At 47.6% G+C, this 12,498-nt stretch overlaps 1 protein-coding gene across 1 annotated transcript in view; it reads right to left on the reverse strand.

The window, feature by feature from the left end:
- TLL2 (tolloid like 2) overlaps positions 1 to 5,572 on the reverse strand; it is an 83,766-nt gene extending 78,194 nt beyond the window's left edge. Inside the window, exon 1 of the mRNA XM_056495419.1 lies at positions 5,392 to 5,572. Coding sequence (XP_056351394.1) covers positions 5,392 to 5,542 — 151 coding nt within the window. The 5' untranslated portion in view covers positions 5,543 to 5,572. The remainder of the gene's footprint in view (positions 1 to 5,391) is intronic.
- Between the last annotated feature and the right edge of the window lie 6,926 nt (positions 5,573 to 12,498).

Below are 12,498 nucleotides of genomic sequence, written 5' to 3' on the forward strand. Positions count from 1 at the left end.
TCTCTCATTCTTTCCCAGACTACCCAAAAAGAGTCAATTTCCTCCTTGAGTAGTTAACCCTTCCTGCAATGTACCAAAGGGAATGATTGCCAGTGAGAGCTCTCTCCTTCCTCTATAAAAGTTTCCATCACCTCAGCACTGAAGATGCCCCAGTCTGGGTCACATCCCAGACTCCTCTCTCAGAGCACTCCTAGATAAGCAGTTGCCCTGCTACCATGACAGATCCATGCTTCCAACTGGGAAAACAGCATCTACATCCCACTCCAAACCCAAGCACATTCAAATGACTCAGACTTTACAGATGCTCTCTCTCCCCTTTCTCATTTGATTACCCCTCCAGGCTTTCATTTCCTAATGGCAAATTCCTCAGCTGCCCAGAGAAATGTCTGCACCTGACTTCAGGTGTTTGCACCACAGCCTGAATGAAATGTGCAGTCCCTAGAACAAAAGGCCCTGTGCCTTTACAGAGGAAGAGCTGTGAGGAACAGAACAACCAGGAAGCACAGCTGACAGCTCTCAGGACAGCACCGGGTGTGAGAGCTCTAAATACATGGGGCATTTAGAAGTTAGTGGGTCAAATCAGCAGGTGGAGCAGGAACAAGGATGCACAGCAGTATCCACACTTGAAGGAGCCTTGGCTTGGAGGAAAAGATGATCTCTCATTGTCCAGCTGCTTCTCTAATCACTTTTCTAGTGATAAAGAAACAGGAGATATGGAATTGCTTCTCAGTTGATGCCCCTTCACACCTCTTGCCTCAGCTCTTCCCCTTTTGAGCTCATATCCTGAGAACTCCACAAAATCCATGGGGACTAATTCAATTTCTAGGTGCTTTCTCCCTGCCAGAGCCCTGCTGTGTTCTGCAGCCTCCCCAGGCCAGGCTCTGCCTGCTCAGAGCCCAGAGCAAAAGCCATGGAGAGATCAAAGTCTCACAGAAAGAACCGAGCTCGGGTGCAGGGCTCATCTGTACCTGCAGGCAGCTCCTCCTTGGTGCAGCTCTGCTCAGCACCAAAACCCTCCTGAAGGCTGGAGACAGAGGCAGCAGGAGCCCAAGCCCCCTTTGTGCCTCAGGAGCACAGGGCTGGGCAGGCAGCTCTGGCAATCCCCCCTGCAGACACTGCCCTTGGGCTGGGGGCACACAGCAGGCTGGCAGGACGTATGAACTGCCCAGGGCAGAGAGAAACAGGACTCCAACACAAACACCCTCAATGGACCCCTCCCTGAGATGGGCATTGCACTGCACTTCCAGCTCACAAAAGGCAGGAAGAACCACATTAGGAGCCAAAGCACCCGGGAATCGGGATGGTGAAACTAAACCAAGTGCTTTCTCCCCACCTGGCAAGGGGAAAAGAGCCTCCTGGCAGGTCTGAGTGGGAGGAAGGGATCATCAAGCCTGTACACATCCAGAGGACAAGCTATTCAGTGCCCAGCTCTTCCTCCTATTTACATCCCCCCACCTCCCCTTGTTGACATAAATTGTATTATATTATCCCCAGAGGTGACTCTGAACCTCAGAGATTCTGCTTTTCACCTCAGATTAAAGTTTGTACAAGCTTGCACCCAAATAACTACCAGAACAAATTACAGTCCATTTAATTCCTTTGGTTCCAGTTTGTCTGAGGAGTCTCAGAAGGACATGCTTGTTTTGTTGAGAAGGCATCCATGGTTCCTCCTGCTGCCTGCCTGTCATACAGCCTCACTCAGACCTGCACAATGGCCTGGGTGTCCTTAACTGGATCCTCTGAGCAGCAGATCCACCCAAAGCACACGTGAGGCTTATGACATTTTCCCATCTATTAGAGAGCAGATCTGGGCAGGAACCTTTGTACTATTCCCTTTGAAAAGCTCCAGTGAACTGCTACAACACTCAGCAAAATCCACCCCATAGAGCCAGCACTGCCACCTTCCCTGGCAACTCAACCTTACAGTGCAGTGCTGCCTCAGCTGCCCCTTGATCAGCCATTCAGGAAGCTCCTTGTTTCTTTCTGCTTTATAAAAAGGCAGGAAAGCAGCCACATTAGGAAAAGAAAATCCTGGATGGGTGGAGTTAAGAGCTTGAGCAGCAGAGGAGCTGTGGCCCATCACCTGAGCCCTGGTAACTGGACATGTGGCCACACCAGTAGCTCAGTGGCTGCAGTGCCTTAGGAAGTCACTGCCCTGAGCTGTCCCTGCTGCCTTGCTGCAGATCATTGCATCCTCCACTAATGCAAAGGAGAGAGCATGTGCCAGGCTTTCCACTCCCAGTCTAGCAGAACAACCATGACAGTCTGCACTCAACCTCAGGGCATGAGCTGCAGGGGTGAGGAGCTGCCAAGCTTTCACATCATCACCTGCCAGATTTAAACCCATCACAGCCTCTGGGCCACAGCCATCAGCCCACAGGAAATTAGAAAAATTAAAAGAAAATAACAGAAAGAAATAAGTAAAGCACTATAGTTTAAACAGCTTTGGAAATCATGTGAGAGGAGCAGCAGCTTGTGCTCACAACGGGCTAAGAGCCTGCACACAGGAGCCTGTGCCCACAGTGGTGATGGAAGCATCACAAGTCTCACAGTGCCAGCTCTGTTTCACAGACCACCTGTTCCCCCTTGCAAAACATACCAGCCACCTGAGCATTTCACAGCAGGTCTGCAGCCACTGCCCTCTCCTGTCGTGCTTCTCCCGACACTGTCCCACGAGTGAGGAACTCAGGCCTGAGGGAGTTAAGAAGACTTGTCACTGCTACAGTTCATCAGGAGCAGAGTGATAGACTTCCACACAGGCATCAGACCACAGCCCAGACAGGCCCTCTTGGAGAAACAACTCTATTAATGCTGCCTTCACCTTCTTTCACCAACAGGAATAGATCACTCTTTAATCTCAGCTCAGCTAACCCTTTCAGATGGTGTCTGCAGCAGAGAACACCTGCCCAGCTCCACCAGGTGCTGATGGTCCAGGACAGGAAGGAGAAGGCTGTGAATGCAGGGTAGGGTCTAACACAGGTCCTTGTGGTACAAGCCTTGTTTGGTTTGTCTGGAGCTAACTTTAAAAATTGGAACTATTCAGTACACTGAGAGAGCGTGGAAGGAGTGTCCTGTTCTCTAAGTGCTCTGCACTTTAGATAGACACAGCCCCATGGAGAGAAACTGGATCAGAGAGCCTGGAAACACAGCCAGTCAGGACACACTGAGAGAACCAGAGTGTCTTTCTTCTACAGAAAACAAGACTGAAACTTGAGAAAGCTGGTAATGGTGCTCAGCAGTGCAGGAGGCTGCAGCAAAGCAGAAGTCTCTGTGCTGTCCTCCACACATGCAGACTGGTGAGAAAGGCAGACTCAAACTGCAGCCTCAGGTCAGGGAGCCAGAGCAGTGCTGGGCTAGGCTGCCTGGCAGCCCCCACCACAGAAACACCAGCCTCTCCTGGGAGGAAAAGGAATCACCTGTGTGACCTCCACACACCTTGTTCACTCCTCCTCTTCTACTGGAAAAAAAGACATTGGAAAAGCATAAAAAGCAAACACTGAGAAATCAGGAAATAAAGATAATTTGTGTGATTGATCCTGCCTGAATGGAATTTACAGGAATAACTCACACCAAGTTTTTCTGTCCACCACAAGAAGAGGTGCTGATGTAAATTAAGGGAGGCTGTCCTTGGCAGTCCAGGGTCTTTTCTGTGTGCATGCAGGAGTGAGAACGAGACAACTTGGGAAATGAGGGGACTGCAGGAGAAAATTAATAAAGGGTCCTGCAATGAAGGCAGGCAAATGGAAGGCTGGGAAAATATTTTTCCCCCTTTTCTGCCACGGGTCCCCTGTTAGAGGTAGAGAAGTCAAATAAATTAAATGCTCCCTATGTGCTCCTTAAAGAAGCATCCTCCATCCTCCATGTACTTGATCTGACAGCAGCACCCAGCAGTCACAAGGGTAAGTGAGGCAGCAGAGATGACGGGATAATTTTGAGGAGAAAGCAAGGATAACACATTTTCAGATGGGAAGGCTGAAGCACTGTACCTGTAGCTCTCCATGTCTAAACCATAGGTGTGTCGCTAACAACTAGTTTCACTAGAGAGATCAATTTGTTACCATTTAGAAGCAGACACAAATACAGTAAAGCATGTTCAGGCTGGATCCCATATTCTTTACAAAGACTTAACCTCCACACACACCAAACTGTATATCAAATGACAGATGACTTGCTGATCAAGGGAACGTTTTGTGCAAAATATACTCTCTGGAGAGGACTGAGCTGAATTTTGGAAGGAAACCCACCACACTCAGCCTATACAAAGCCAGCTAAACTTGCTGTACCAGGCAGAGAAGCTCTGAAAGACATTACATTGTCAGAGCTCGTCTCTGTGAGCAGATACGGCTGCAAGCGCCGCAAAAGCAGGCAGGAGAGAGCTGATAACGAGAGAAGCTATCACCAAGGGACACAGCAACAGCGAGGAGGACATTCAGGAGGTAAAAGCCCCAACTCAAGGGACCAAGAACACCACACACGAAGAAACACCTTTCTTTTTCCAACTCCTACAGTATTAAGAAAACAGGACTTCGCACACAATTATCTGTAATTGTAACACAACTAAAAAGGTATCAGTTGCTAATTTCTCAGCAGAGAAGCAATTCACAAGACTACAACATTCTCCAATAGCTAGAACCAAAACGAGTTACACTCACATCAAGAGTACCTCCTAGTTTTTTAAAGAGAAAATCTGGGTCCATATTCTCTTTATATTAAAGGAACGCAACACTAGGAATGACAGCAGCTCTTTTATAACTCAAACAGATAAAAAGCAACGAGCTCAGAACGAGCATAGTGCGGTCTGACAAGGGAACGAAAACTCCAGGAAAGGGATGGAGGGAGCAGCGGGAGGCTTCCCGGGGAGGATGCGGAACCCTGCACACCGGGATGCCCGGGCTGCGTGCGAGCGCTCCCGGGACACGCACCGCAACTCGGGCCGGACAGAGCCCGGGGCACGTTCCAACAGCCGCCAAAAGGCACAGAAACCGCACAGAAAATGCACAGAAAAAGCCAAAAGGCTCGGGGGCGGCGGGGGAGGGAGAACCCCCAACCCCAAAACGCAAAGCACGGGCGGGCATTTCCCCGGCTCTGCAGACGGGAGTCCGGGAGGGAGCGGGACAGGTGCGGGAGCGCCGCGGGAACAGAGCCGGGCGCAGCCTCGCAGCCCCAGGCAGGGCGGGCGGCGTGCGCGGGCTGCGGGCGGCAGAGCCCGGCACCGGGAGCAGCCGGCCCGGAGCGCCGCGGGATGCCCGGGATGCTCCCGCCGCCAGGTGAGCGCGGGCACGGCCCGGCCGGGCGGACCCGCGGCACCGAGCAGCGCCTCGCACGGACACCTGCCCGCCGCCGCCGCGCTTCCAAACTTCTCCCGGAGTTGCAGCCAGCCCGCTTCCCTACCGGCTTTGCAAGGGTCGCGGTACTCCATCAGCTCCTCCGCCGTCTCCGGTTCCCCCGGCGCCGAGGCGGCTGCGGGCCGGGCGGCGGGCGCGGCGGGCAGCAGCAGCAGCGAGAGCAGCAGGCGGCGGAGCGGGGCGGCCCCGCGGCCCATGGCGGCGGAGCGGCGGCGCGGCTGCCGGGCTGCGGGCACTGCGCGGCGGCCGGCGGGCCGGGGGCGCCGCCTGCCACTCACGGGCCGGCGGCCAATCAGCGCCGCGCCCGCGGCCCGGCCCCGCCCCGCCCCGCCCCGCCCGCCGCGCCCGGGGAGCGGAGCCGCAGCGGCGAGCGGAGCGCGCGTTCAACACCGGGAACCGTCGGCGCTCCGCTGGTTACTGCTTACCGCTGCCGGCACTTCGCGGCAGCCAAAGGGAATTAGCTGGTGCGCCGCCGGGACAGTCGACGTTTCACGTCGCAGCCTCAAAACCCGAGTGTGAGTGGAGTTGTTAGACCGTGGATGGAGATCGAGGGGGAAAAACCACTCCGAACTAAAGAGCGGGAGAAATTAAGAAAGATTGGACTAAACATCAAGATGTGCATTTATCCCTCTTGCCTACTTTTCACAGTAGTTTTCAGGGGCAATTAGGCTGTTTCACTGGAACTTTGGGCTTTGGGATGATCCACAAAGCCTGGGAAATCAGGAAGATGGATCACATGCAAGATGCTCAATTGCATCAAAATCCACACCTGGGTATCTGATCTAGTGGCTGTCTCAGCCTGTACAATATCTAGGACGTCTCTAACAGCAGAGCATGGGGTAACACACAGGAAAGCATCACACTTTTAAGGCTTCTGGCTTGTGGTGGAGGTAGATGACACAGGCACGATGACTGTGCTGTTTGCATAGTGACACGGAAAGGGCAGATGCCCAAAGCCCAGCCATCTCACTGAGTGCTGAATCGTCTTACAAATAATCTCACAAAGGCCAGCCAGGTGCTTCCATGTGAATTCAACACTGCCTAGCAAGGCCCTCGTCTGCCAAGATGTTAGGCTGAGGCTGGAGCAATATTTTTGGGTTGGTCATCTGTGCCCAGGCTGCTCAGCAGCCACAGCATTAGGCACAGAGGGTACAGCTGCCATCCTGGTGAGCAGAGCAGAGCTGACAAGGGCACAAGTTCAGTGGGTGCTCTTGGGGTGAACGTGTATGCCACCATCTCCCTGTGCCAAAGCTTCTCCTTCAGCTGTGTACTTCCAAGATCCCACAGCAGCATCATCAAGCAGCATTTCCAATACAGCACAGGCTCCAAGCCCTCCCTTCCCTCAGACAATCATTTGCCATCCATAAATTTGTCACTTCTCTTGCAGCCCACAGCAATGAATGATAACTCAGCACAAAAGGGCACATCATGATTCAGGCATCCCCTCAGCAGCAATGCAGTCTACTGCAAACTGCTCCTGACTGTTGCCCCTGCCTCTCATTTAATATTTAAAATTGTCTTCAAACCTTCACAGAAGCCAAAAAGGCTGCATCAAACTCTGACATAAAGATGATGGTGAGCAGCTCTGCTAATCAAACACACTGGAGTTTCTTACAGCTGGTGTTCAATGGACCAAGGAAGATCTAGGTTTCAGGCAAACCTTCTAGCTGGAAAACAGGGAAGTCCTGGAGCAGATTGCCAGGGAACCAGGCAGAACCAGGGAGTTTCCATCACTGTCGGTTTTTGAAGAGGAGTGTAGACAAACAGCCATCAAGATTAAACTTAGTAAGGTAACTTTATCAATTTTCTGAATTTTATTCTGCTATTTACATGCTAACTACTTCTACTTTTTTTGTATTAGGTTTTTGCTTTCTTTGATTTTGTCAGATGGAAGAGCAGTCTAATGGTTATTTTAAAATGAGAAGTGATCATCTGTCTGTGTTTCAGAACTTCTAGCTTTTATAGGATGAGCACTAGCTGCTCTTTTCTCTCTGCAAAAAGGTCCTGGCAATATAACTTGCTGAGGATATGGGAAGCTGGAAAACAAAAGCTTGAACCTTTGTAAGGTTGGTCAACAGCTTCCCTGGTCAGCATCATGAATCCTTGTTATCCCTGTGGAAAGCTGGGCTGTCACCCACTAAGAACAGTCTTTTGACCACTTGGGAAGTGCTTGTTAACCTCTTCCAGCATGACATTTACACTGGGGAGCTCGGCCTCTTCTGCACACAGAACCTCTATTAGAGACATGGATGGATATAGAAGAGGACATCCTACAGCTTTGAAGAAGGAGGAGGAGAGCAAATTAAAATACAGATCCTTAATTGTGCAATTAGAGTGAGTCTGTGAGGGAGTTCAGAGGAGTCTATCACTATTATCCACATACAAAAAACAATGTGGGCTTACTATGGGGAACTCTGGAAGTCTCTAACGTGAGAACTGCTCAAACCTTCCAGAAATAGTTCTCAGTAACAATCATGGCACTTTGCAGCTGGCAGCCAAAGCAGTGTACCCAGAGCAATGACTGCTACCTGGTGCTTAGGAGATCAGCTCATCTGGATTCTCAGGGCCACATCAGTGAACTAAGGAGCACAGAACACCCTGTGAAAAGGATCTTTTTCATCTGAGCGGTTAAAAAGTCAGTGAAGTCTCACATCAGCAAAGCAACCCGTGACACCAATAGTTAATTATCTGGAAAGAAAACAATCGATATCACTGCTGTCAAAGGCAGTCTTTTCCTTTGCAGAACCCTCTCCTGCCCAACACACAGACAAAATCCCCTGTCCTTTCAAGCCTCGCTGAGCAGGAATGCACACAGCTCTTTCTGAATAGCACCCATGAGCAAAGCTATGTGTGAGCTACTTAGTGCTAATGCACACAACGTGTCCTGAGGCCAAAACACACACAACGTTTGTTAGGTCTTCCACAAGACCTGCTCCTTCCCTCTTGCCAGCACTTGGGGTCCACCAATTCTTCTAACCAAGTGACTGAGGCACCACTCCCTTGGAGCCTGTTCCACTGCTGATTCCACAGCTGCTGCCAAGTTTACAAAAAACCCCAAACACACCCAGGTATTGCATCACCAATACAAGGACAGATAGAGTCCTGGAGAGATGGGGCATGACTCTTCTGAACAAAGAGCATTCTCTGTCTTCTTCCCTCTGCATTTCTAGTGCCCCTCTCTTCTCTTTTACTTTCTTTCATTGCCTCTTTTTATGGTAGGAAAGAACTCTTGCTGCAGGTGTAGCCCAATGAGCTGCATCCCTGCCTAGAGGCACCAAGGGGCAGAACCATCACCCTCCCTTTGCTTCACCCCCTGCCAGCAGAGGCTCATTTACTCCAAGTACCATTACAGGCCTTTTTACCCTGACAAAACCTCTTCACTTCCCCATCTCCTTTTTTTCTCTGACTGGTTTGTATGTAGCAGTCTATTGCACTCAACTCCCTTATCACTCATAGAGTTGACCACTCTTGGGATGTCCCTTCCTCCCTGAGCAGTCACAGACAAATCCAAGTGATAAAATAAGTATCAACCTCTGCTCTCTCTTCTTTCCATCACCCATTTTACTTCATTGTGCAGTATATTGGGGGTGGGTAATTTTTAAATCAAGTTTATTGCATTAACACTCAGGAAGTACCTCCCATAAGGTTAAATGATTTGCTACCCAAAAGGAATCTTTTAAGATGCTGACACATACATGCTTAAATGTGTTCCAGGGGTTCTGAAATCCACTGTACAGAGCTCACTGCAGTTACAGGCACATTCACCTGTGCATTAACAACTCAATGTATAATTAACAATAGCCTTGTCAGAACAGGCAGTGACACTTAGAGGAACTAGAAGTAAGCCATGGTTGGAAAATTCCTTTTTGTTCACCAAAGTAGCAGCGGGAAGGATTTGAAGTCACCCCACATAAAAAAAGCAACAAACATTTTTTCCATCATTAATGCAATCCTTGAACTATGTGAGAAAAACCAAGATACTTCTGGGGTAATTTTGAGTTGTATAGGGACAAGCTGTGGGAGGCAGGGAGAGAAATCTGTCTTATCTGGAAGCATGAATTTTGGCTTGACCAGTTTCCCAAACTGAGGCATGTCAAACTGATGTTTCATTACTTCACTTAAAATCCATTTTCAGGGTTCACACAGGAGTCAGTTATGCTTGGAAAGCACTGAGCAAAGCTGGTGGTTTTGGTGATCTCTGCTGCAAGGTTAAGAAGAAGGGCATGGGAACATCTTTGGAAAAGCATCTGCTGTTCAAAATTTGAAGAGCTGAATCCATTGGTTTTTCCAAAGCACTTTTTGCCATAGGAAAAGTTCTGTCTTTTTTTTTTTTTTTTCCCTTCTCTTTATGCAGAGGCATAAATCTGGGAAAGTATAAACATATCTCCAATCCTCTGTTATGAGATGAAGATGGGATGGTTGCATTTCCCTGTTCACAGGCACACATCCTTTACAGAGGCTGGAACATATGCTACCTGAGTTAAGGCTGCTTGACAAGTGGGTAAAATTTAATGAATCTCCTAGAAAAGCAGAGATGTTGCTCCATCAAAAATTGCCTTAGAGAATTTTCCCAGTGACAGCGTCTGCACAGGATTTCTGTACAGAGATTTAACTACAGTTAAATATCTTCATCCAAACCACAGAGAACACACAGGTATTTCCTCTTCTTAGGTAAGCAACACCTTAAAATAGGTTAATCTCACAAGTCACTCTTTAGATCACTCAAACCAGGAACAGTGATTTCCTCCTTCATTATTTATTTTGCTATACACATAATTAAAATTTATGGTAATTTCAGCTTCAGACAAAAGTGGGTGTTTGATTACTTTCTGGTAGTGAAATAAATGGAAAAAAATTCTCAGCAAAAATCACCTTTTATCTTGCCAATTAAAATTACTAAAAAGGATTCTGCAGAATCCAAATGCAGAACTTAATTAACAGTATTGCTTCAACATTTTATTATACAGATCTCCAATTCTTGCAGGCAAACAGGTGCCTGACTCTGTAAAACTGTCACATCTTTTTAAAGCAAACAGTAGGTAATGTTCACTATTCACCTGCTAATGTCTGGTCAGACATTAAGAAAGTAAGGATAGTATTTCCATCCCATTCTTGTAGTTACTCCTGTGTAGCAGAGCAAGAGAAGCCTCACACTAAGTTACTTACATAACCCACTTTTCTCAGCCCAATAAAGTGATAAGACAAGTGATCCAGAATGAAAAAACAGCATAAAATGAAATCTAAAGAATTACATGTCTAGTAGCACAGAAAACCACTGTGCTTGCTTAGTGCTTTAAGTCTGAAATTCCTGATACAAACCTCTGGAAAATGAGAACAAGCAGCCACAAAAGCATCCTTGAATTCTTCAAGGAAGTTCACAATCAAGCTTCACATAATGTTCTCAGCCCTGTTTCGAAGCTTCTCAGAAAAAGTTACTACAGCTCTCAAAACATTTCAGAAACCAAATAAAAGCTTGTGACACAGTTCAGAAAAAAAAAAATTCACTGTGTGGTGTCTAAGCGTAGCATGCTTTTGTAGGTCGGGCAGGTTACACAGAACTGCTGGAGACTGGCCTTTCTCACCCACATCCAGCATTTCCAGTTTGCAGGAATTAGGTCTAGGCTTTGGGGAACTGGAATCTCTCTAGGTAACCACTGCATCATATGGGTAAGCACACCTCACAGTATTAGAACCCCAAAATAACAGTTCCATAAAATTAGGTATTTTGTTAACTGCACATAAACTCCCAGTTCTATAAATGCATGTGTTTTCTGGAATGCTGTGTCACCTGATGCCAGCTGAAGGATAAGCAGGAGCTTGTGAAGGTATGTTTTGGAATGCTCCAAGCTCATGGTGCTGAAGGAGATGTATCTAGAACGTAAGGAAAGCTCAAGTGGGTTTGGTTTTCATAACAAAACAAGTCTCAGCACGGTAGAACCTCCAGAGATATTTGACAAATTGTTCTGTATTGTATTTTTAAGAGCTCATGAGAAAATCAATGCATCAATAAGCCAAAATTGCTGGTACCAGGCAGTATCACTCCCTTGTTCACAGCAGATGAGCCTTTGTTTTTTTGCAGAAGCTTTGCACTGTGGCAAATACACTGATGAAAATAAAAATGCTGTAACTGGTACAGGGCTGGGGGCAATGACATTTTTAACAGCATATCTGTTCCAAGGTCTGCCTTTCAAATAGGTTAGTGCACCAGAAAAAAAAGCCATTTTCTTATCATTTTCCCAAATGAATTTCTGCCCTTTAAAGTGATTGTCTCCAAGAACTACACAAAGCCTTCCAGATTCATAGGTTCTCCCATTATCTTTACACTTTTCCCACAAAAGTCAAACCCCCAAAACTGGAAGAATTTCAGAACCATTGAATGAAAGTAAATACTGAAAGTAAAGAAGAACCCCTTTCCTGAACTGAAAATGCACCCCTGGATAAAAGTACACTACTTGCAGAACACACAGATGTCTCCCTCTCCCAAGTTTTAAGAATTTTCTCACTGAAGCCATTTAGCAGAATGAAAATGTTCCCTTGAAAGGCTTTGGAAAACAAATGGCACCAGAACTTTTTTTTTCTTAAATGAGGTATGATGCTCCTGAAGAATGCAAACCACAAACACTGCTCCAACACTCTCAAGTGTAGCTTTATTCCAACAGAAGTCCAGCAACAGCAGGGGCTTTTGTGACTCCAGGGCTAACCCCTGGTATGAGACACTGATTTTAGATGGCAGCAGTGCTAACAGCTACTGCAGAGCTGCTCTGCCACAGTGCATTAACCTGGAAAAGATCCAAAGGATCCAAAATTCTTCAGCAATCTTCAGTTCCAACAGACTTGAAATGAACCATAAGCTGCAGAGTCAAGAATTCATTCCAGATAGCAGGAGCCCTAAACTCCAGCTCCAACTATTCAGTTTACTTGTCCACAGACTGGAGACTTGTCTTTCCCTGAGCTGATGCTTTCTGGACACACTCCAGTGAAGAAATTCCTGAAGCACTGACAATTACAGAATTTTGCTGTCTTCTGTGAAGCTGTGTATATACTTCATTGGGCAAATCTGGCTAGATACTGGTCATGTTGAGGTTAGAGCAAAATGTAACCTTCTCATTTGTGTTAGCTCTGCAGTAATGATAGTGATAAGAAATTGCTATCA

Source organism: Oenanthe melanoleuca, chromosome 6 (assembly GCF_029582105.1).
Source record: "Oenanthe melanoleuca isolate GR-GAL-2019-014 chromosome 6, OMel1.0, whole genome shotgun sequence".
NCBI classification, from domain to species: domain Eukaryota; kingdom Metazoa; phylum Chordata; class Aves; order Passeriformes; family Muscicapidae; genus Oenanthe; species Oenanthe melanoleuca.